At 40.5% G+C, this 26,329-nt stretch overlaps 1 protein-coding gene across 1 annotated transcript in view; it reads right to left on the bottom strand.

The window, feature by feature from the left end:
* The window catches only part of ABCA1 (ATP binding cassette subfamily A member 1), a 132,343-nt gene that overhangs the window by 36,160 nt on the left and 69,854 nt on the right, over positions 1 to 26,329 (bottom strand). The window contains exons 8-20 of the mRNA XM_042453684.1: positions 23,162 to 23,248; positions 15,675 to 15,915; positions 15,300 to 15,439; positions 14,151 to 14,267; positions 8,036 to 8,224; positions 6,908 to 7,113; positions 6,641 to 6,817; positions 5,760 to 5,982; positions 4,049 to 4,270; positions 3,306 to 3,510; positions 1,821 to 1,931; positions 876 to 1,047; positions 649 to 780 (exon numbers count right to left, since the gene is read on the bottom strand). Of these exons, the coding sequence (XP_042309618.1) occupies positions 649 to 780; positions 876 to 1,047; positions 1,821 to 1,931; positions 3,306 to 3,510; positions 4,049 to 4,270; positions 5,760 to 5,982; positions 6,641 to 6,817; positions 6,908 to 7,113; positions 8,036 to 8,224; positions 14,151 to 14,267; positions 15,300 to 15,439; positions 15,675 to 15,915; positions 23,162 to 23,248 (2,222 nt within the window). The remainder of the gene's footprint in view (positions 1 to 648; positions 781 to 875; positions 1,048 to 1,820; positions 1,932 to 3,305; positions 3,511 to 4,048; positions 4,271 to 5,759; positions 5,983 to 6,640; positions 6,818 to 6,907; positions 7,114 to 8,035; positions 8,225 to 14,150; positions 14,268 to 15,299; positions 15,440 to 15,674; positions 15,916 to 23,161; positions 23,249 to 26,329) is intronic.

Here is a 26,329-nt window from a genome sequence, read left to right as displayed (position 1 = left end):
ATGCTGTCCCTTATTTAAAAATAGTAAACTCAAGCTTTGGATTAAAAATATGTTAAAGTCATGGATGCAGAATCCACAGATATGGAGGGCCAACTGTACTTCCAAAATTATGTTATTGCAAAACTCTGGCAGGGTATAGCATTTTTCCAAGAATGACACTTGGTCTTGGGGAGGACCAGGAATGTTTACTTAACCTCCTAGTCTGAGGCTGACAAAGTACAGATACCATGCTCTCAGGAGAGTCCCACACTAAGGCATAATTTTCCACAGCAGCTCAGAAGACTTCAAGCTCACACTTTCCCATCTTCACTCCTGTCCTTGCCTTCTAGCTGGAACAGGGGCAGAACCCCCCCAACTCTTATTGCTGATCACAGTGACAAAGTATCATGTAAAATGGCCTCAACACCAATAGGGAAGCCATTTTTGCTTCATTAGGAAGCCATCTTCTCTGATGCACTAGAAGCAGTTGTCAATGCCATTTTGAAATAACTCCATTATTTGCACCTACAATGGAAAGAGGCCCTTAAAGGGTCTTCTCAATATACATGACCAGGCATACCCACAAAGGTATGCACCATCATATGTCTGGAGATTTATGAAAAAGATGAAAAGAAATGAATGAACAAAATTATTCATGTTTTTACTCACTCATCAAACAAAACATTGTGCTGGGGGCAAACACCCAGATTCTGCCGGATAGTGTTCAGTTCGGTACGGATGTCTTTGCCCAGGATGAAGGCTGTGCCCGAAGTTGGGGGAAATAATCCTGTCAAGATGGACCTAAACACAACAAGAAGGAACACTGAATCCAACAAGACAGAGTGGAACATGGTTCTGGAAGAGGTCTATCCCACATTCACAACACTGCCACTTACATTGTAGTAGTTTTTCCAGCTCCATTGTGTCCCAAGAAGGAGGTAATCTGCCCTTCATAGAAATTCAGTGTCAGGCCATCTACAGCCAGCTTCTTGCAGTCTCGGTAGACTTTCACCAACTTCTGAATGGACACCCCAAGGTGAAGGTGACTTGGCTCTTCTTCCATACAGACTGCAGAAAAAGGGAAGTCAAGTAACTCTGCTTAATGAGACACAGGATATTTTCAAATCGTTCAGGCTACTTCAGTGATGGGCTGGGCAACCATCCGAGTAGGGATCAGAGGGTGAAATGTGGACAATGCAGCAATTTCCTGACTACGAGAGGGGAAGGTGGTTCTTGGAAGCCTAACTGAGTTCTGCAGGAAGCCCTCTATTAAAGAAGGGGCCTCCAGGATGAATGGTCTGTACTTGGTTTGGTCAGGTTAGGTCAAGCTTCCTGTAGCCTGTGGGTAGGCTCAGGCTAAGTTTATCCTGGCAGAACATAAGGATTCAAACAATTCCTTGCTTGGTTGGACTAAGTTCAATGTATCCCGTATTTTCTCCTCAGCTGGGCAGTTATATTCACTGGAGTTCCAAACCAAGGCATCAAATGGATGGTCCTTCTCTGCTGTCTTTTTTCAGTATTTAATGTTCAATGTTACACTACTTCTCTAGTTAGAACACCTATAGTGGGTTTAGAAACCGAGGAAAAGTCCCTGACTGGAGAGGACCTGTCATCTATCCTGGTTAAAAGCCATGGCTAGATTTGTTCTCTATGAATTTGTTCTACTTTTTAAAGACAACATAGCTAGTGATCATCACTTCATCTTGCCACCACAAACTCCATAATTATATGAAGCAGAAGGATTTCTCCTTTTCCTGGAAAGGATTCTGACTTCTAATACAGCATGAAACAGAACTTATTGTTTCCCAATGAACAGCTAAGTTTGCAAATCGAGCACTTACTTTCAGAAGATCCTGCAGAGAGAGAAGGGAGTTGGTGTTCTTCAGATTCTTCACCACACCAGTAGGACTTCATAAAGGGGAAGTACCAGGGTCTTGGAATGCCAAACTGCCCTAAACAGGAGACAAAATAGGTTGGTTTGAGATTTGGTAAGAGTCATTTACAGTATTTCTGAAATGCAAAAAGCAGTTCTCAAAATGTAAGATTTAGGGTATTCTGCAGATACTGCAGTGTATCCACAGTGTCCTGACTGAGTTCTGAGTCTGTCTGGAGTCAAAAGTTCCTCCCTGATAGTCTAGTGACTATCTGGAAACCACTAGGTATGATCTGAGTCTAAAAACTGAAAGAGGATTTATTAGCAGTGACATGTACTGAGAAGAAATACAAAGTTCTTTCAATTCGCACTTAGAATCTCATTTCTTTTAACCAGCACTCAAAAACATTTTGGCATCCTTTGAGAATTTCCATTTGTAAATCTGCTGCTCAATTTGCCTCCATTTGACCTGCTTTTATACAGGCTTAGATCGGATGGTTTACCATAATTAGATTGAAGGAATAGGGTTCTTGCCTTTCCTTTCTGGAAAATGAAGTGACACAAAGCAACTTAGCAAAACTCGGAGTGCTTGAAATCAAATTATCGAGAAATATACCATGCAGGAAGTGTTCAAAGCAGCATCAGAATGGTAGAGCTCAAGAAATTATTCCAAGAAAACTGAAAGGGCTGAAGGAGGATAAATTTAAATGGGGAGGAGGGATCCTTTTTTTTTAAGAAAACAAATCTAAAAAAATATGCTTGGAAAATCAGATAACCGCACTTATAGCACAAACCCCATGCATGATTACCCAGAGGTAAATTCCCTAAATTTCAATAGGATTTACTTCTAAGGTACTGTGTACTCAAATTTTAGAAAATCCTGTTTCTCCTAAGCATTGGCCAGATGAGGAATCAGTTTATCAACCACCATGTCAAACACTCTCCCCATTGGCTATGTGGCCAATGTTAGGGTTTATATAGGAGCTTCAATCTGCTGGATATAATTTAGTTGGGAAGATTAACTAGTCATAGGCCAGAGCTAGAAATGAGGATTGGGGAAGAAGGAATTGCTGCTACAGCCAAGGATACTCTATCCTGGATCTTCTACTATGAGGGCACAGCCTCCCACAATCACCTGTTAAGGGGAAAGTATTGTAAAAGTGATATCACAGAATGTGTTCCCAGGCCTGCTGTCTTCAGCAAACAGAAGAACCTGATATTGTTGTCACTGTGAGAATTCTGTGCCTGTGATGCCCCAGGGCTGGACAGCCTAGTGGGAGCAGAAGCATCCCCAGCTGGCAGTGACTCAGTGGGCCAAATGGCAAATAGGAATGTTGCAGCTCCCGCCAGTTATTCATCCTTGAAATATCACAGAGGTCTCACCAAGAGAAGGATGCAGTGCAACTGGAAAAAGCCAGCCAAGACAAAGAGAGATTAAAGCATGATTTCTCACCTGGAAAGACAGCTTCGATATACCAAGTCATAATCCCATACAGTAAACTATCAAACAGCATCATAGATACAGAAGTGGTCAGGTTGAAGCTGTCATCTTCCTTGGGGCTTTCAAACACATTGTCCCATTGCACCCCAATCCCTTGCTCTTCAAGAAGGGAAACATACTCGCAACCATACCCAAAGGCCACAGGAGAAAGCAGGCTCTATGGAAGAAAGGAGCCAATTAACATCTTTGCTGCATTCATTGATTAAGTTTCTAACTTTGAGGAAAGCAACTAGGTTTGTGCACCCACAGTTACAAACACAAATTAACAAAGGTTGACTTCTGTGCATGTACCACTTGCCATGCCACTCCATGAAATTTTAAGTCTTCAATAGAACAAATGATGTGGATCCTTACTACCTGATCAATACCCATTCAGTTCTGGGACTAGCAAGCAGGTGGTAAGGAGCCATCCAGTTGGCCCCATTCATGCCATTTTGAAAACAAAATGGGACAAAGGGAAGTGCTTCCTATGGCACTGCTGTGATATTTCCATCCATAGGTTAGCAAATCAAAATTCTGTATATGTGAAACTCTTTTAACACTGGGCACCTGAAGCTGATGAACAGTTGATAAATAGCTTAGTTATGGCATGTCTAAATAAATGATGTAAGGAACCACATTAGTTGATGAGGTTTGGGCTCTTTTGCTCATCTTCCAATAAATATTCCCTTGCTGCCAATTCCCCATTTACTTACGGCAAATATTTTAAGAGAGAAGCTGATGTAGTCCTGCCAGGCAACACATAACACAAAAGGCAAGTAGAATGTAAAGTAGATGATGCCCCCACAAGCTGCTGCCAAATTGGCCCTTGAAAAGAAGGTGCTGATGAGGAAGCATTGCATGATGGTCACTATACCAAAGATAGACAGGAAGACAAACACCACGCTGGGGTCACTGTAGGGCAGCAAGTTTCCTTTCTGGATAAAGAGAAGATCAGTCATACTTTTAGGAAGCATTTGAGGCTATAAGCCAGTTCATAAGTCATCACTGTCATTGTCATAATCTATGCCTTTATAAGCACACCTAAAATTCTTCAAAGTAAACATGTGCTGTTGAAAGGCACAGGTACCATATAGAAATATTCACTTATGGGGGCAGGTAGGTCTGACTATATCTCCCTATCCACTGTATTTTCAACATTAAGGCCAGTGTTTGCAACTGTCACCTCATCCTTAGAACATGCTGACAGTAAAGGAACAGTGTCCTGGAATTCTCTGTGTTTTCTCTGAAAGCAAGCTCAGTCACCTCTAGGCTCTGCAATCATTCTTGCATTCCTTTCACTCCCAAAGAACAAATATGCAAAGCCAGCACTCTAGTTGCTATGCTACACTGACTTTCCTATAGTTGAATAGTGTACTACACTGAGTAATCTGGTCAAGGCTATAATAAGTGGTTGTCTGCACAAGATGATACCAATTTCCCTTTGGATAGGGATGATTTCCTTGAGAAGTTATGGCATAGGTCTCAATTTCTTAAAATGTACTACATGGTCAACTACTGAGCTAGCATTATGTCATTGCAGGTAAGGTGATTCCTCCTCCTTACCCCAGGCCATGATGAAAATGGAAGAGAAATCCAATGAAGCTTTTCTATATACAGTGGTACCCCGGGATACGAATTACCCAGCTTACGAATTTTTCGGGATACGAAAAAATCCCATAGGGATTTATTGTTTCGGCTTACGAAGGTTTTTTCGGGTTACGAAAAAACCTCGGCGCTGTTTTCAATGGAGCCGCGGCGGAGCCGCGGCTTTTTTTCCATTAGCGCCTATGGCAATTCAGGTTACGAAGGTTTTTCGGGTTACGAAATTAGCCGCGGAACGAATTAATTTCGTAACCCGAGGGAGCACTGTATCTAACGATACTGACACTGAATTCAATTCAAATTGGCCCTGAACCTAACTTCTAAGTCATCACAGTACCTAAACAAGGCTAACTACTCCCACCATGAATCAGTGACAAATTTGTTTGCTCCACATGTTAATGTAGACTAACCCAATTTGTTCTCCCAAAACCAGCACTTTGACTGAGGAACTTGCCTCCTCTATGCAGGAAAAGTGAGGGGATTGTTGAAGCCAACTGTGGAGCCTACCATCTCCTGCCTCATCTTCCTTTTCAGGGGTCTAAAGCTTTGGGGGAATTGGGGCAGAACTACTGGGGACCACCACAGGCCAGAGTAGAGACCCTAGCAAATGACAGGTTCTTCTCAAAGACTGTTAACGTGTGAGTGAGGAAAACCATGCCCTTGTTCAAATCTCAACTGTGCCACACATTTATTGGCCAACTTGAAGGATGCCACCACTGCTCAGCCTCCAACTCCCATTTGCATTATGAAGAATAAAAAATACTGGCCTACCTACAGGCCTGCTGTAAGGATTACAGAAATAAAGACCACAAAGATGCTCACCTTGAGGATCACTGTCAAGAGCCCTGCACTCATGAGGAGGGGGATGAAGCTGCTAATGAACCAGCTCAGCCAGAGAATGCCATTGTCCAGGCCCATGATTCTCATTGTCTCTTTCAGCCGGGCTTCCTTCTCATAAACAATCCCTTTGATAATTACTGCCACAGAATAGATCCAAGCCAGTGTCATGAAAAGAGGCATGGACCGACTTGTGACACGTAGATATCTGAAGGGCAAAGCAATAGAGAGTGAGGCAGTGACTTGAAGTTATACTCTTGGATAAGCAGTAGGCTCAGGACAGACAAAAAGAAATACTTCCTCATACAACGCATAATTCATTAACCCAAGATGTGACAATGGATGGCATCTTCGAAAGGATTAAGAATATCATCTGTGGTTTTGCTTACCAATGGCTATCATTATAGCTGGATGATAAGCCACTGTTTGGAGATATTAAGCCTCTCTATAGTAGGATGAACAAGGGAAGATCTCCACTAGACATCTCATATGCCACTGATGGAAACAATCATGACTGTCTTCTCCTTCCTATTCAGATCCATATTGTACTCAAGAGGTATCAACTGCTCTAGGAAGATTATCTGCCACCATTTTGAACACACTTGTTCTATTTGAAATGGGTTATGAAAGCTTTCTAAAGTAACTTTCTTCTCCCAGACAGTACCATCTTTGGGAAAATGGTACCACTTATGAAACAACTTCTCTACAAAGACTTCTAAACCTCTTCATAGAGACTCTTTCTTGCCATTGCCTCTGCAGACTGGATTAAATTAATTCTCAGGTATCCACCCCTAAAATTCATATTCATTTTGCCTCGAGAAAGAACGAACTATGCCAACAGGCTGCTTGTTTATACTGTCACTCACATGTCATCCACATAACAAGGATAGGGCATCTGCTGAACATAGACGCCTGTTTTCTTCTCAGAGCCTGTCAGAGTGCGGATAATTGCCTGCTCTATCACATCCTGCAAGTAAGCAAAGCCTCCCCAGATGTAACGCATGTCATCAAAAGGATCAGCTCGAGGACCTGGGTCCCAGTACCTATACAAAAGTGGAACAAAAATTTGCTGTTTATTAAAAACCCTCACATTGTAATCTACTTTTTAAAAAGCTTCTTTGAGGCGTGCTTACCCATCCTTAATTTTGTTTGTCCTTTCCACACTGTCTATGTCCATCCGTATCTTGTACTTGACATGCTGGGGCAACTTCACACTGCTAGGAGCAATTTCAGGAAAGACAATGCCTGCCCAAAACCTTCTCTGGTCTAGCAGTTCCATGGACTTATTGATCAGGCGCACCTCACTGGGTACAGCTTCCAGCTTGTCTAAGTTCACACACTACAATGGCAAGAAATAACTGAATCAGAAGATGGGCTGAATTTTTTTCTGAAATAAAAATCTGAAATTTGAAATCAAACTTATGCTAATCCATTACTGTGTGCTTTTAATTATAATGGGCTAAAGCCAATTCATAGCCCCAACTAGAGTCCCAACTACAAATCCAAGAATCTTGTGTCAGTGATTTGACTCAGGCTATATCTGCATGGGAGAAATAATCTAGTTTGTCACCACTTTTAACTGCCATGGGTCAATGCTATGGAAATCTGGGAAGTGTACTTTGTTGAGGCACCAGAGCTTTCTGACGGAGAAAACTAAATGTCTCTACAAATCCAAGAATTCCATAGCACTGAGTCATGGCAGTTAAAGCAGTGTCAACCTGGATTATTTCTGCAATCTGGATGCAGCCTCAATCATTTCACTTGAGTAAAAATCCCAGAATCCTGAGTCAATGGGGCTTATGTTAGTGCTGACTTACCAAAATTCTATTGATTCAGTGGGTCTACTCTAGCTGGGATTAACTAGTGAATTTCTGAATCAATTTAGAGTTGGGGGAGAAAAATGGTCTTGATGAATAAATCACATCAAAAACATGCTTTAAACCACCTTTAAAGATAATAGGAACAACACAGTATCCAACTTTTCCCTGGAAGAAGATTAACCATCCATTATGAAGCCAAGCCCTCCCTCCAGTCCATCTGCCTTGGTCCAGGCCTCGGAGGGAGAGAGGAACTGCTGGACCTCTTACCCTTTCCCTCCACCACTCCCTTCTCCTTCTGTGTCATGTCTTTTTAGATTGTAAGTCAGAGGGCAGGGAACCGTCTAACTAAAAAGATTGTATGTACAGCGCTGTGTAAATTTACAGCGCTTCATAAATAAAGGTTAATAATAATAATAACAACAACAATGAAAAAAAACTCACTTCCATGAAGCGAGATATAGTCATAATAGCATAGTCAGTTTCATTGAAAGCATCCCGCCAGGTGTAGGTAGAGCCATTCACAGGCTTAACATCCTCTGGATTCTTTGCCAAAAACAAGGCGACATCTTCAACAGTCCAGCTTGAGCCTATCAGGTGGTGGCTCCAATACAGCTTATTCTGCAGTAATGTCTAAAATGAATCAACATGATGAAGAAGATTAGTTAAATTTACACTGACGAAAGGAGGAAAGAGTTATGAGCAACAATTTACAGAATTACTACTAAGTCTTTCCACTTCAGGCTCAAACCTGTTACTTGACAGGTGTACAGAACAAATAAGTAGGAAAACTAAACATCTGCAAGTCATTGTTAGGTAAATGTTTAAATAAAACAAAATCCACAAAGGAACGATGCCTTCGTTGACCAACCAAAATGCACAAAACACATAATGCAAACTCCTTGTTATAGTTGTTATGATTTCATCATGAAGATTGAAATCTTTTTTTAATATTATTATTATCATTATGAAATGAATAAAAACTATATTAAAAACCACATCATGCAAAGTTCCTCTGGCTTCTTCATCAGGCAAAATATATTTCAAAAGCATACAGGAGAAGAAAAGTGACAGTTTTAGAGTCACAGGCCTGTGTCACTTTCTTGGTTTTTTAACATTTTGCTCTATGGCCAATGCAGCTGCCATGAATATGTTTTCATTTAAGAAAAAACAAGCTTTTAAAAATAAAGGGATGGCATTTCCATCAAGATCATTTTACAACTTGCAACAGATGCTGTAACAGGTAAACTTTTTTATTTTTTAAAGGGGGACAAAGGTGTTGTTTCTAACCTCTTCCCAATTCTTCCATGACTATTCAGATTAAGTGGATCAAGCCATATGTTATTAAATTTTTCCTTCTGGATACATCCAAGCTGCATATAGTCTCACTCTTTCAATGTCTAGTTGTGAGAATCTGGGATAACTTCAGACTTAGCCAGAACCAACATTACTGCAATGAAATTTTACTTCCAGCTCAGTTGAGAAATACTGAGAACTGGGAAAAATTCATCTTAATCAGCAGGAAAATAAACTGTAAATTCTGTATATGTCCCTCTCCTCAGTTTTGGGCCTTTGGCTATTGAGTTCAATCCAGATCTACTTTTAGCAACACCTCATTCACCCCTCCCAAAACCTCCTCAAATTTACTAGTCTACTTAAGTATATCACCATGCCAATTATTCTTTCTACTTTATGCTCATTTCAGCAAAGGTCAAGCTACACATTCAGAAATAAAATCTCGTACAGTGTTCCTGTAACTGTATCAATTTAGAATACTTATATATCTTATATTTATCTATATAAATATAATATTTCCTTAAATTATATTATATAATTTATATAATATAAGTTTCCTTATACGAAACCTGACCATTTTTTAAATGAAAGCTGAACTTTTAAGGGGGGGAGCCTGACCCTGAAATATATGGCCGGAGCAGATGGGCAGGAAAAAGCATATCAATCCTGTTTCCCCCCCAAAGTGGATCAAACCCCTGCCGCCCACACGGTCTACTTCCAAGGCAGGCCAAATATGCACAGCCCAACTGCATGGTACGGTATCAAACTGCACCACTGGCTTTTTTTGGGGGGGTTGCCTCCTCACCATACATGCTCATTGTCACACAAACACACCGCTGGCAACCCCCAAGTAACTCCCATGTCTGCTCAGATGCCATCCCGTTAGATGGCTGTCTGTTTGATTGGTGCATGTGTAATGTACCGTCCATCTGCTGGTGTGTGAGTGAATCATTGGCAAAGCACAATCATGGAGGTCCACCCTACATACCCCTTCACCCCATGCCTCCCTCTTTGGCTGTCCGCACTGTGTATGTTATTGGGGTGGCTATATGTAGGTGCGAAGATGCATATCTTCCAGAATAAGCCAAACTATCCCAGCAACACAGCTTCAGTCCAGTTTCTTCCTGCTTTGGAGGTGTGCATCATCTAAATGCCCCATCTTAAAGCAGTTGGAAACCGCTTTATTTTGCCCACCTCTTCCACCCTACTCTTGAGGAGCCAAGCCTCCACTAGCACTAACTATGGCCCTGATCACAAAAAGAGACTGTCCTCTGACAAAGCATGTATCTATACTATACTGTTATACTGCTTTGATACACTTTTAACTGACACAACTACATCCTCTGGAATCCTGGTTTGGAGTTTGATAGCACGGGAATCAGAATTCTCTGCCATATAGTGCCTCAGCATTGACAAATCCTGGGATTCTGAAGGAAGGAGCCATGACAAGTGGATGAAACTGGTGTCTTTGTACATTTTTTATATACCTAATATTAGAAAATAGGGCATACACAGGCTACAGACAGTGTTTTTTTTAAATGTGTGTGCCTCCTCTGAACAAATCTTGCCAGGAAAATCCTATGATTTAGGTTCTCCGTAAGTCAGAAGCAATTTGAAGATGCACAACAACAACAAAATGTTTATCTCACTCTTTTCAAAGAACCTCACTTGGCACTATTTTGATTTCTACCCGCCAGGTGGCAGCCTCCTACAGCATCTCTGGAAAACCCTGATATCCTATTATTGACAAAAACAAGCAAAACAAGGCACAACTGAAAACTGGAGAATTTCCAGGAAGGAAGAATCTGTTTCAGCTCCTTGTTGGTTGTTACTGGCAGCACAGTCCAAAAGACTCTCTGCTAAAGGATGAGGCAAAGAAGTGACCTGGCACAACTGGGTAGCAACGTTGTAGTGCAGGGATCATATAATAACATGATCAGAGTGATCAGTTGTCATAACAGCAAAGGAGGACAAGGCACCACAAAATGTGGGACAGTCAAGAAAAATGTAGGACATGACCAAATAAAAGCTAAAAAACAGTAATAAAAATATAAATCCATGCTTCTTAGTCATACTCAAACTGGAGGACATTTTGAAATTCCTGTTGTACAGAAAGAGGAAATGTAGAGCATATCGTAGAAAAGGATCTGGTCACCCTGAACATGATAGTGAAGATGGCTCCTCGTGCATAGCACTATGGTGTACTCTTATTCATATCTACTTCACAGTAGTTCAATGGGATTACTCCCAGGGAATTATATAAAGGATTTTAGCCTAAATTTCATGCTAAACCTGTTAGAAACTGGTTCTGCTGCGCTAGCAAAACAAATAAAAATCCAGGAAAATCTATTTTTTTTCTCTTTTTAATCTACAATTTATATATAATTACCATGCGAATGCACTGCATAAGTATTCACAGAGCACAGTCTGGCATCATGGTAACCAAACACAAGTCTCTAACTTTAGTAGGTCAAGAAGCTACATCTGCAGGGCCATCCCTACTATTACGAAAGGAAAGGGAGTCCATCTCAGTTGACAGATGCCAATTATCTATCTTGTAACTATAGTTTTAGCACCACAAGAGTGCCAAAATCTTGGGTTTAGTATGCTACTTTAAAGAACCTCTAAAAATGAGCTTGGCTCATTCCCTATAATAGTGTCATTCCCTATAATAGGAAATAAAATAGCTTCATGCTAACAGGACCACCTACAGACAAGAGGTATTTCTGTAATGCAGGAGAAATTTAAGGTATGCTGAAAAAATAGGTATTTTTTAAAGCTTAAAATGACCATTCTTGTGTCACCATAGAATTTTGAGAGAATGAGGGCAGAGCAAAGTGTGTGTCCTTAACAAAAAATAGGGAATAATATGGCCCTCTAGATGTTGCTGGACTGCAACACACATCAGCCTTAACAAGTATGACCAATAATGAGAAATGTTATGAGCAGTAGTTTAAGAATCTGAAGGGCTATATAATCCCCACATTTCAGATGCTTACAAAGCAGCAGGAAAGCCGTCCTCCATCTGTGGAGTATATGAGCTGGATTGCACCCAAAAAACCCTTTTGTTTTCCCAGGCCTTTAATATCATCTTAACCCTTTGATTATTTAAATATTTACATGAATGCATATTACTATTGAATTTTGGGATACATTTTGCCTTTTTGTAATACTTTAGCTCTCCATGATCAGGTAATTTTCTCAGTGCTGGTTTTGATGTGTGTGTGTGTGTATGATGTTATTATATTTTTGGATGTTAAGTTTGAATTATTTTAAGTGGTTAAACAGTATATTACTCACAGGGCCTAGGTCACTCAATGATTAATATATATAATTAACAAAGAAATAAAAACAGTGCTAAAGCATTCTCACTTGGTGTGGATGTACAACCAGTTGTCACATGCACAGTCACCCCTAACACCCTCAGATGCAGCCTAGGAAGGGAGGGTTTATTTTGCACCCGCCCAGTTAAACTTTGGAGCAAACTATAACATCATACTGTGATACCTGTCTTCCTTATTACCAATCTGTGCAGGAATGGGGAAGGAAGAAAGTCATAACCAGCCAATGCTGTCCAGTTGAGGAAGCAAAGGTCATTCACTAGAAAAACCAGCATGCATCCTCTCTGAAACAGAACTTCACAGTCCATTTTATGTTCCTGTGATCTCCCTGAGAATACAGCAAATTAAAGCCTGTCTTTTGAGGATGCTACAAACTGAACAACTTTCTCTTTCTGTCACAACAAAATTTGTGTGGCTACCAAATGCGTCTACTGAGTGAACTGTCCAGAAAGTTGTTGTTGTTGCAGGTGCACAGTCAGCAATGTGATGCTCTTCTCACACGACTACTGAGTCTGGATGAACTGGCCTTTGCCTATGCAAACTCAGACTCCCTGAGAATATTGCAAGTTAAAGAAAACATCTGTCTTACCTGTCTGGACCTAGACAGATTCTTAGGCTTTCCAAAGTAGAATATGTGAGCAGTGAAAGTTTGATTAGTGCATTTACAGAAGGAGGAAACTTTTTTACTTTTTTCTTTCTAGTGAGTTATATGATTGATAAGGAATTTGAGCCCAGAATTCAGGGTGTAGCAAATTACCTTTTATAGGTTGAGTCTCCATTATCTGGAATTCCAAAATGAGAAATATTCCAAAACTAAAACTTTTTAATGGGGGGGGGGGGGCTGAGATAGTGACACCTTTATTTTCTAATAGTACAGTGTCCACAAACTTTGTTTCATGCACAAAATTGTTTAAAATATTGTTTAAAATATAAACTTCAGGCTACGTGTATAACATTTATATGAAACATAAATTAAGTTTGTGTTTAGACTTGGGTCCCATCTCCCAGATATCTCTTTATGTACATATATGCAAATTCAGGTATTCCAAAATCTGAAAAAAAAAGTCTGAAATCCCAAACACTTCTGGTCCCAAGCAGTTTGGATAAGGGAGACTCAACCTGTACAAAAACCCTGGCTCCCCAAATGCTAAACAGATTAAATGTCACAGCTGATACTGGGCTGGATGCTTCGCAGCCTGTACTGCAGTACTAAAGATTAAGATCATTTAATACTATTATCTCAAATATCTAATTAAATCTAACAGTCATCTCCACAAAAGTTGGGTGGTGATGAGTGGGGTGGGGTCTGTACATCTTTTCTGCACTGCAGCTATTGAGGTAATATTTAATCACATTCTTCCCTAGTTCAGAGCCCCATGTAATGTGATTAGAGTAGCGCTCAGCTTAACAGAATGTGAAGCCTGCCTAAACTTGAATATCCCCCCTCATTTCACATTCATCTGGGCCATGTCCTTGGCAGGTGTACAGTCACAACAGCCTGTGGAGAGTGTATGTTGTTGGGAGGGAGAGAAGTTGATTTATGCATGACCCTAGATCGACTGGAGGGCAGTTAACAACAAAACAACAAAAATCCTCTCTGAGTTGTGCCCAACAAATACATCTGCTTGACACTTTATGAAATGATGAAGAGAAATCACAAAGAAAGAACTGATGTTTAAAGAGAGGGAGATAAAAAGGACCTTCCATCCCTGGACATTTCCCCGTGGCACAGGAAAGAAATCCCCAACACAAACAGACTTGTCACAAGAAATGAGCTACTACACAGATATGCACATCCTCCCTTGAGACCAAAGTGACAACTATAGTCCTAAAATAAATAGATTTAAATCACTTCTTGTAAACAAGGCCTCGACAGTTCTATCCCATGTCACCAGAGAAAGAAGAAGTTATGGCATACTGACCCGGACCAGATCCATTTCCTGGCTTTTCTCCATGAACGCTTTTATCTTTGGTCTTATCTCTTCCCACATCCCTCCAAGATCACGGAAGACACCAAGCTCCTGGAATGTCTTGTTTACCTGTCAGGTGAGTAGAAGGGGCAAAGGTAAGTATCAAAACCCCAAAACCACAGAACAGACTGGTAAAAACTGGATTTTGTTCTGTCCTATGGATTGGATATGGTTTTATCCCTCCAAGCCCATAGCCAGGGCATTTCATTCCAGAAGTTTAGAACATACACACACAAAAATTAAAACCTCTCTCTCTCTCTCTCTCTCTCTCTCTCTCCTTTGTTTTAAGCAAGTAAATTATTTTTGTCAGAGTTTTGTGGATTAAAACTGCCAGAACTTCTCAATCACTATCCTGGCAGGAGGTATTTGGGAGCTGAAGACCCCCAAACAGGAACATTTCCAAACTCTGGATTATTTGCAATTCTACTCACAGAACACTCTATACAGATTCTTACCACTGAGGGAGAGAGAGAGAGAAGGATGTAAATGTAAAAGCACTGTATGACTTAGAACTATCTGGCTGTTCTTAAGCCTCTGCTTGGATCAGTAAGTGCATGTCATCCAGAGCCTTATGGATGTCAAACAGCACTACATAAACAAACAGAAAGCTTGATGAAGAAGGAGAGCAGGGAGAGAACAAACTAGTCTCCCAGTGATTTCTGATTCATTTTAATCTTCCCTTCAACCTGTAAATTACAGCTCTCCAGGCCCCTCCATATTTTTACATGCATGGAAACACACACGATATTTCAGAAGCAAAGTCCCAGCATTGCTGCTGCCTGAGATCCTTAACTGGAGGTGCTGGGATGGAACTGGATATATCTTTGCTCCACAAAAGCTTGGGGAAATTACCTTTTTTGTACTATAGCTCCTAGGATCCCCTAACTCTAATCCTTGCATTAGCTATGGAAGACCGCCTGGGTGATTCAGGAAGTTGTAGTACCAAAAAGTAACTTTTTTTTAGTTTTACATGACTCTAAAATACACAAGCCTTTGCAGTTGCATGTGTACAGGGAACATCCCACAGCAAATGTACAAAGGTGGCCTTTATTCTTTGTTAGATAAAATGTGGTAAACTGGAATTGAGTGCTATGTTCTTACCTCAGACATGACTGCTCTTGTTGCTGGTGTGTCCGGGGTATACAAGACCTTGCCAACAAGCAAAGGTTTCAGAGCCCTCCATATAATCTTGGAAAGTGGGCTGGATTCCAGTTTCTTCATTAGGTCATTGCAGTAGGGTGCTTTAAGAAAAATATATGTTTTTAAAAATAAATCTGCAAGAAAAGTACAGCATATTTCTTCCTTCTTTCTCCCAATATGGGACACAAGCAGTATCTTCCCATCTCACACTCAGACAACCTACCCAATATCCCCTTCCATCTTTCAGACTGATTCTTGCATCTTAGGCAACAAAGGCGATTTTGACAATGTGTCAAAATAAAACACCTGTACATTGGGTCAATGAGTTCTACTTACTGGTAGAATTATCATAGAAATCAGCTGCATCATCTTCAGTACTGTTGGTTCCAAAGAGAGCTTTGTAATTGTGGTCTTCATACCAGTTGAGAGACTTGATCTGCAAGCCCCCTCCCTCAGGATGGCCGCACACAATTCGGGACACTGCCTGGTAAATTTCGGTAGAAGAACTGGTGGCATTCACATTGGTCAGGAACTTTACCTCCTGTCTCATGTCACTCAAGCTTTTCATGCTCACTAGCTGCAGTTCACAAGGAAAAGGAGGAAAGCACAGTCAGGATTCACCTTTGACAGGGGTGGACAATTTTGGGAGGCAGGGGATTACAAGGGCTGCATCAACACCACCACACCACAACTGGGGTAAAAAAAAAAAAAAGAACTTTTTTTGCCTCCAAATGCTCTCTAGGCTGTGAGGCACATTTTTGCCATGCTTTTAGGTTCCCATGCACCATTTTAGGCCCAGATGTGGGCTTTTTTCAAAACAGAAAGCGATCTACACTTCACCTACAGAGTACTATATTGGAGTCAAAACCCACCCTACTGCTTGGAGATAACACACCAAAGTCCCTTGGTTTGAAAAGCAGTAATAATGTCACATTTGACTGTAATCCCTTGATTTCATAATGCTAATTTTTCTTTAAAGCTCTGATTTTCTATAGCATTGTTCTGAATACTGTTATGGAAACTTTTTGGGGGGCACCAGATTTTCATTCCTTCTCTTCAAATATCTCATTGAGATTTAATTTGATGCTTCTTCTTTCATACCCCATTTGTCGTTATCTTGGCTGAGTAAAGATATTTCAGATTATTACAATTCTGGTATCCAATTGAGTGAAGAACCAGCATGGTTCCCACTCAGCCATGGATGCCCACTGGGTTACTTTGGGCAAATCATACTCTCTCATCCTTAGAGGAACACAACAGCCAACCTCTCTGCAGAAACATTGCCAAGAAACCCCTAGGATAGGGTCACCATAAATCAGAGTAGACTTGAAGGCACACAGCATATCACAAACACAATGAAGCCTGCTCTTTTCATTTCTGTTTGGATTTAAAGACAACAGTGAGCTAATATGGAACAAAAAGTATGGCAACTATGCAAAAGTGTATATCCATATAAGACAAAGGATGTTGACACATACAGCATGTGTATATAAATATACAAGTTGCCAAGTACAAAATACAGCTTGTCTCATAGCAAACTGAACTTTAGGCTTTAACCAATGCATCATTATTTTCTTTTCAATGGAATACCTATGTGGAATACCAATAAAAAACACTTCACCTTAATGCAAGAGGTGTCATATTGCAGGAATGAGCTATGTGAAGGGGCAGGCCATGAAGCCATTACTGTGTTTACAGACTTTTTCCTGCCAGATCCATGTGGATTTAGAGGAGGAAAATGCACATATCATCATCCACAACTGTTCCCCTGGGTACGGGAAGCAGTGTTACACATGTGCTATTGTATGTTGTTCAGGGACTCCAGAAAACTTTTGTGGCTTACTAGCAAAATGGACATCACTGTGATGAATAGGAAAATTTCTCAGTTACACAGAACTTAATCGTAGCTATTAATATTGAAACTCGCTGCTAAATAAATAACCTCACCAAAATTCTATTTTCCTGAAGTACTAGACTGTAACTGGTATAACATCCAATAAGCTGGAGAGAGTATATTGCGCGCATATATATATATATAGTGTATATAGATAGAGAGAGTATATTGCAAGGTCTCCTGATCGGAGATGAGGGAATAAAATGCATTTTGGTGTACTCTTGTTCATTTTAGTCCTGTACATTAATATTTCCTCCTATGTAGAGCAGAAATTTTTCTCTCAAAGTGACAGAGCCCATATATACAACTTTAATTTTTGTTAAAAGAGTAAAAAATAACCACATGTGTATATGGTATATGGGGGAGATGTAAACAGCTAGAGACAACAAGTTAAACCACTGTCAATCCCCACAAAAACAGACTCACTAAAATGAATTAAACTGGGTCTGAAACAGATGAGCCAAATAAAGCAGTTTCCGGCCGCTTTGGGGGTGTGGCGTTTAGACAGTGCATGCCCACAAAGCAGCTGAAAGCCACTCTGAGACTGGCTAAGGAGGCCCAAAGCTGCTGGGGAAAAGAACAGAAAAATGTCACCCCTGCAGTGGCAGAGTGCTTTGTGAGTGAGCCGTCCGGTTGCTGCAGTCCCAGAGCAATCACAGCCAGAGGTCGTGCCTTCCAGGGCATCTGCTTTGGCCACAGGGTTCAAATCCTGGCTCAGCCACGTAAACCCACTGGGTAACCTTGGGCAAGTCATGCTTTCTCGGCCTAAGAGGATGGCAATAGCAAACGCCCTCTGAAGAATATTGTCAAGAAAACCCCATGATAGGAATGACTTGATGGCACACAACAACAACAAACATTAGTTGGGGACTAACACAATTTAGACCAAGAACACCTCTTGAGTGGGAGATGAGTAACCCAGTCTTTGAAAATAAAGTATTCTTCTGGTATGTATACCTTTCCACTTACTTTCTTGGTAACAACAGAAGGTGATGTAGGGAACTATCTTTGGGTCTTTTTACAACATCCAATATAGCACTATAGTTCTACTTTAATTGCCATGGCTGCATTCTATGGAATTCTAATTCTATGGCAGAGAACTTCAAACTCTGCAAATCCCAGGATTCCTTAGGATGTTGCCATGGCAGTTAAAATTGAATCAGCACTTTTAATTTATATCCCGTTTTTCTCCCAACATGGTAGTTTACAATATATGATAACAAAATAGTGAAAACAATTCATAGTATAAAGTTTAAAAAACATTAAACAACCAATCCAATTAAACCATTAATTGAAAATAATTAAAACATGTTTTAAAATACAGTCGCCCCTCCATTTTCACAGACTTGAGATCTACAGTTTAGATCATTCATGGAGGGGCAACCTCCATTAAAGTTAATGGTGCACATGCCTGTAACACATGCACATGGCCGTACGCAGGAGCACATGGCCATTCAAAGCTATGGGGCTTGAATATATGTGAATTTCCAAATTCATGGGGGGTGAGTGGGTCCTGAACAATCCCCTGCAAATTTGGAGGGAGGACTGTACAGCATACCCTTTAAATATCCTTCTGCCCCCACTAGTTAAAAGCTGAAGGCCTGTTCAAATGAAAAGATTTTTGCTTGCTGATGAAAACAGAGTAGAGAAGGGGCAACTGAGCCCCTCAGGAAGGAGTTGTGCAACCTAGGAGCAGCCGCTGAGAAGACTCTCTCCCTTGCCCTCATCGAACATGCCTGTGAAGGTGGTGGGACTGACCAAAAGCCCTCCTCTAAAGATGGTAAGACTCAGGCAAGCTCATATAACTGTGTAGTGTGAAAGGTTGCAACTTGTACTGCACAGGTTGCAACTTGTACTGACTGTTCCCAATCTAAGAAGCAAATTCTCTTAAATACATCCAACAGGCAACACACTTTAACCTTTTCCTGCTGTGTACAAAGAACAGGGACTATGTGGCCATTAACTTTTCTATATGAAAGCTGTTTACATTCCTTGGCATTCACTGCCATTTCAATGCAGGAAGGGAATGTGTTCTCCTAAAGGAGCAAACTTCATTCATTCCTGAGGACAACATTTCCTCTCACTCCACTGCCCCCTACTCAGAGTATTCCCTTCTTTCCAGGTGAAGAATGGGTCAGAGGGTGCTGAAAGGTATGAAATTAACAGACCAAACTAATGTGCAGGTTCTTCTCTTCAATATAGAAGGTCGCCTTCCCCAGTCTGACATCTACATAGTGTGTCTTGCCAGTGGATGGCAAAGGCTCCAAAACCTACAAATGACTCTTTCTAATGATCCAAAGACCTGAAGCTCATGTAAAGGCAGGAGAATAAATTTATAATTCCAAAAAGGTGTACAGGTATCAAGGCAAAGATGTTTTGGAATGAGTAAAACTAAAAATGTTAAAAACTGTGGCAAACTTATGCAAGCTGCACCTCCCTTTGTCATATTTGTCTATTATCCTGACTTATTTGGGTTAATTCTTTGTATTCTCACAATATCTTGTACACTGGGTCAACAAGAAAAACAGGACTTTTGGAAGAAACCAAAGCTTCATGGCTTGAGTCTTGAGATTTTAACCTGGCCCTCGATAATTCATGTCCAATACCAGCAGTGACACAAGATGGTTCTTGCTGTCCTAAGTTCTTGTTTACTCTTCTTCTCCTGAAGGCTTACTTTTAGCTGCTTAAATCATGTGGACAGGATAAAAGTCAAAAAGCATTCAGGCATTCTGATAGTTCTGTCAGCAGAATCCCTGATTGCCTTGATGTGCCACTTTCATTTAAAAGACAAAAGTGAAATGACCAGGGACTTTTGGGAGAAGAAATATTGTCCGTGTGACTGTACAAGAGCTGTCAACAGACCTAGAAGAGAGCACACCAAGTCTTTGCCTTCCATGACAACACTCATGACAATGAATTTCTGCATCACAGATTTCAAAAACTTGGGCTATAACCTAAGATCTTCTTCTTTTGTTCCATTGTCCTTCTGGGGAAAAATATATATACTTTTTTTGAGAATAATGGTGTGGTACAGTCTGCACAAATGCGCCATGCTGGAGCCGATTTTAAGGTTAGGGACTGCGGAGCAACCGCATGGTCCCTAATCCTAACACGGTGTGGTGCCGTAACAATGGCAGTGCCCTGTTTACATAGGCGCCACCATTGTTTATGTAAGTGCCGTGAGGCATCTGCACGGCACCACACAATGCTTATGTAATGAGTGCACTAGTGGCGCACCCGTTACGTCAGCCCTGCGGCACAAAAAGAACCTGTTTTTTACGGGTTCTTTTTCCTCTGTAGGAAAGCCGCATGGTTTAGCGGTTGCGGCTTCCCTCAGGAGGAAATTAGGCCGCTGGCAGGCCGCCATTTTCGGGCAATCTGTCCCACACCAATGACTGTTACTACTGCAAGAAATCATAGTCATTTAATTGATATATTTAAATCAATTAATCAACTGATCAATTGATTAATTCAGCTGCAGGCAAACCTCCGAAAATCCCACTGAACACAGTGGGATATATTTCTAAATAAAAAGTTCCTAGTATTCTGCCACATACAATGCAACCCTAAAAACTGCCCAAAGTCTGAAGAAAACATTTAACTGGTAGTTGCATTAGAAACATGACAGTCACCTAGAAGTACAGTAGTTCTCCTTGTCCCTGCACATAAGTAACTGAACAGTTGCATTCCGTGTTCTTCTGTCACCTTTTACCTTTGCTTCTCATCAATCAACAATGATTAAACAAGCGTCACACCACATATTTGATATGTAATACAGTAAGCTTTCCCAGGTAACCTGTGAGCCTGTATTTGGAAGATTCTGAGTGACTGTAGCAGTAGCTGTTAATCCAAACAAGGCAGAGATGCTGTGAACAAGGAAGCCAATTGTTCTGGATAGACATGTTTAACAAGTTCTGGATGGACTGAAAGGTTTGCCATTGCCTTCCCCTGAGGCTGAGAGCATGCGACTTGACCAAGGCCACCCAGTGGGTTTTATGGCTGAGCTGGAAATCAAACCCTGGTCTCCAGAGTCATAGTCCAACACTCAAACCACTATGTCACATTTGGTTTAGGGGATTCTAAATATCAAGACTTCCTAGAGGAGTAATTTCAGATCAATTCTTACTTCAAGGACAGCCTCACAAAATATGGTCTAAATAACTATTTGCTATTCCCAGCTGTCCCATTTTAAACAGCTTGGCCATTGTTATAAACTAGTTAAGGTTACCACCTGGACCTTTTTAAAATGGTTTTATAGACCCACATTAATCTTCCATCTTTGGAAACAGGGGAATTTAGAATCCGCATATATTTAAATAGATTAGTATATGCACATTAGCGATGCCGGGAGGCATTATTGCCCACCCCACCCCCACAGACAGATGGCAGCACAACTAACTCGACACCCACCTAGGGAGATTAAATGAAGGAAATAGGCATCCATTCCTCTGTGTTTTTGTCACAGAAAATTCAGTTAAGCTGTGAAAAAACAACTGTTGGTCACATGTTTAAGGGTGGTTTCCATGTAATGGACAAAGCAAAGCTGCCTTTGTTTTGAACTTGCATTGGAAAAAAGGAAAGGTACTGGCTATGGCTTGGGACAAGTGCCAAAGAAAAGTCACATTCCTCAGTAAGTATATTTTGCAGCCACATCAGCAAAAAGAGTATCATGTGCCTTTGCTTTTTTTTTACATCCGACAAAAAAGAAAAGAAAAGAACCAACAGCTTTCAAATGATGAAACAGGAAACAGCTGTGACTAGAAAGTCCCAGGCAATCTTTTAGAAAGGTTTAACTTGCTGAAGTTTTTATCTTGATTCCAAATAGATTTTTTTTTCTGTTAACATCTATTTTCCAACCAAGAAGAGAACTACAAGTTCTAAAAGTCAACAGAAGGCAATCGCCTTGCAGAAGCAACAGGGGAAGATGTGCGGTTGGAAGGAAGAAATGTATTCCTCTCTCTCCCCTTCATCCTCCCCTTTCCCTCCCTCCTTCTTTTGCAAAACTAAAATTCTCCACCACCTCGAGTGACCCGAGGCAGCTAAACTGAGAGGTTACTACAGTTCAGGGCTTAAAAGTCGCAACACTTGTGGACTTTAAGGAAAGAAGGAAAGAAAAAAAGGGGGAAAAACTACTTGGAGTTTTGCCTTCCTCCTCTCCCTTTCTGATTAAAACAGCCACTTGCTAAATTAGGGGAAAAGGTTTTTTAACATGGTCAAAAAGTACTTTACACAAGAGATCAGAACAAAGAGAGAGTTAGTCCAGTGGTTCTCAGTGGGGCACAAGACTTGGAGGTCCTGATCCTTCCTTCGCCTCCTCTTCTCAAATTTGCGTAAAATTTATACATGCATTGAGTTACCTACTAAATTTATGTAAATAAAACTGTTCTGATTTGAACATTATTTCCTTATAAAGTGTTCAACTATGACTATACATGAATGTGCAAATGAAAATATGCACACTAAATAAGCAAAGTATTTTTTTTTTTATTCATATACGTACTATGGACCCTATCACACAGAAATTGCTGCCAAATCGCCACCTGGGTCTGTCCCGGATACAGCCTGGGTCATCTAAGGTCCTACCATGACCATTTTTAGATGTCGCTAGCTTCCGTGTTTTCTAAAAATGACCACCAAAGTAGCTTAGATGACCAGGGCTGCATCCGGGACAGACCCGGGTGGTGATTCGGCAGTGATTTCTGTGTGATAAGACCCGGCTGCCTCCCGAATTAGCACTGAATGTGCACCTGGCAATTTCTTCCTACATCACCACTACTCCTTTTTAAAAGTTTTGTAGTAGTTATGGTTGGTTTAGCATACCCTATAAACACGGTCACTGTGACTTGAGATTTCTAAGAGCACAGTAATTTGAACATGTCAGTTAACAGCATGACTGAATCAGTAACCAGAGAAAGCTCACCATCCCTACCTCTCTAAGAAGATTTCCGAGGCTCCCCATCAACGTCTCCACTGTTCCCTTAAAATCTTGCAGGGTTGAGTTGGAGGTGATCCCTTTCTGGAAAGACAAATGAGGATTTAGTTTTAGACCATTTTAGTTACAAGACAAAGAAGATAGACCAACATGACCATGCACATTTCCAAATGGACAAAGGCATAGTGTAACAAAAGGAGCATAGGTCTTGGGGGGAGAGGTGGGAATTCATATCTCCATCCACTTCAAAATATGATGCTATCATTCATCGTGGTAGTTGAAGAGGCAGTAAGTAAATGCCATCTATCCACCCATCCATTGATCCTCATGAAGGCCCATCTCATTGCAGGTTTACATTGCCTAGTTACATAAAATGAGACCTCTATATTAGCCATAGATTTCCAGAAAACCAGCTTCTTGTCATGTACTGATAACAAAACTATAAAAATATAAATATCTATAAATATAAAAATATAAAAGAGCATGATTATAATAAATAGATGGAAAATACACCGTGTGAATGGATGATCATCATAATTTCTATCTCACCCAGCCTGGGACTCAAAGCAACTTACAACAGATAAAAAAAATTGTTAAAAATCCACAAAGTACCAAATTTAAAATACAATTAAACAATCAGAAAAAAAACCCAAAATCAGGTTAAAACATATATCATTAAAACACACACACACACACACACACACCAGCAAAGCAATTAGCAATATTCAGTTCTTTGTGTTAGATGGGCCTTATATCATCACTCATCAAAGGTCTGTCAAAACAGAAAAGTCTTTACTTTTCTGTGAAAAGAAACTAGAGAGAGTGCCAGTCTAATTTCTCTGGGAATAGAATTCCAGAGCCTGGAGACAACCACTGAGAAGGCCTTCTCCCATGTTCCCATCAGATGTACCTGTGAGAGAGGTGGGACAAAGAGAAGGGCCTCCATAGCAGATGTTAGATCACGGGCTAGTTTGTAAGGGAGAACACTGTCTTTGAAATAACTTGGACCTGAGTCACCATAGAGCTTTAAAGGTCATATCCAGTACTTTGTATTGTGCCCAGAAATGGATCAGCAGCCAGTGGAGCTGTTGCAACAAAAGAACTGCAACAAGGGAGTGTAATGTATCCATGTTTTTGCATTTCATGGAATCATGACACATCACATCAAAGGCACGTGAGACTGAATCCATGTTGGCTGGTGATGACAGAAGTATTACATTGGTGGAAGACACCAAGCTGGGGAAGGCTGTTCTAGTCTATGACATCTGGGTAGAATTCTTTACTTAGGTATATTGCATTATATAATCACATTCTCATTTTAGGAAAGAAACATATAGCTATAGGTATAGATTGAATTGCACAGCACCTGTCTGTTTTTGTTCGCATTATAGAGTATGGAATTACAGACAGGATTTTGTTTTCTAGAATGCAAACAAGGAAAACCAAACAATAACAAAGTTCCAATAGAGCTTGAAAAGCACTACAGCTCTGTTTATCAAGGTCTGTGTTGACTGGCAGTGGCTTTTCAAGGTTTCAGCCTTCACCTTTCCTATCTAGAGATGCCAGGGACTGAATCTGGGACCTTCAGCATGCAAAACATGTGTTCTCCCAGTGAGCTACAGCCTTTCTGTGTTTAATATACACTTCAGCTGGTATTGTTCAGCGTTCCATTCCGGCTACAGGAACAACACAAACATACATACAAAGGCTACAAAAAGCTGTTCCAAGTTCCTTTGTGACCTTTGTATAAATTATGAATCACAACTAATGCTATCATTTAGTACACCACCCACACAATACAGTAAAAGATTCTGGGTCAGAATTTCTCATGAGGGTGTCCCACAAATAGCTAACATAATCTTTCTAATCATTCATGGTTTGTCACACCCAGGTGTCTCATTCTGCTGGTTTGTAAAGCCTGTGTGATCTCTCTAGAATAACTACACTGTTATCTGTAGGTGGCAAGGTTTTATTGTCTTGTTCACAAATTAGAGATTGCCATCCCCATATCTTGTGTTTATACAATGGAACCTTGGTCTCTGCTGTGGTTTGGTTCCAGGACACTCCATGGACACCAAAATCTGTGGGTGCTCAAGTCCCATTATGTACAATGGCATAGTAAAATAGTATCCCTTATATAAAATGTCAAAATCAAAGTTTGCTTTCTGGAATTTGTCTTTGAATATTTTCAAGCTGTGGGTGGTTCAATCCATGGATGCAGTATCTGTGGATACGGAGGGCCAACTGTATTCAAATTTTGCAGTGCTTAAATGTGAACAGACAGAGGAACACTCTAGCTTTGGCTTTTGAAAACATGTATATCCAAAATCAGCAACTGGTAAGTCACATTCGGCCTTCAGCTTCCAATCAAAGGTAAAACCAAAGGTAAAACCAAAGTGTGAAGTGTGGCAGCAATGCTGGTAGATGAAACAGCAAGTATGGGAAAGCGCACTAGGATATAACAATTTCATTGCATCTTTTTCTCCATTTTTGAGAACAAAACTACCTAGCTTTTGGTGAGAGAAACCTCTGCTCAATAAGAGACAAATATCTAGGCTTGAAGTTGGTAACATATGACATATCCTAACTGTACTAACTGGACTTCAGCTTTGTGAGCAAATATTGTCTAAAAAGCAAGGAATCAATGAAGAGGCAAAGTCATTTAAAGCCCCGACTAGCAGCATTGCCATATTTTGCCCCCATCCTGGAAATTTGCCATGGACCAGCACTGTTCCATGAACCACCATTTTCAGTATCACTGCTGTCTGATTGCAACATAAATGCTAGCAATGGCTAATTAGGAAATGACTACAGACAGTTATTTTCCATTTTCCCTTACCAGAAATGCATTTGGTAAAGGACAAACATTGCAAAGTTTGGAATCTATTATAAGCAACCATAGCTGCATGACGTTAGATCCTATGTCTGATTCAAAAAGGGTAACTTTATTGCTTTAAGAACATTCTTCCTCCCCTCCCTTATTCTAGAGTGTCTCTAGAATAATAACCTGAACCATAATACTTCTTCAGATACACTTGCATCCTACTAGTCATATTTTCTAAACTATTGAGGGGGGGAGTTAATTTATTATTTACCATTTTATTTTTCTGTAAAAGACTGTGTTATCAACACCTTCCTATGTAAGCAATGAACATCCTTACATCA

This window comes from Sceloporus undulatus, chromosome 2 (assembly GCF_019175285.1).
Source record: "Sceloporus undulatus isolate JIND9_A2432 ecotype Alabama chromosome 2, SceUnd_v1.1, whole genome shotgun sequence".
In the NCBI taxonomy this organism is placed as follows: Eukaryota; Metazoa; Chordata; class Lepidosauria; order Squamata; family Phrynosomatidae; genus Sceloporus; species Sceloporus undulatus.
The sequence above is the reverse complement of the archived record's forward strand: the minus strand, read 5'-3'. Positions and strand labels throughout refer to the sequence as shown.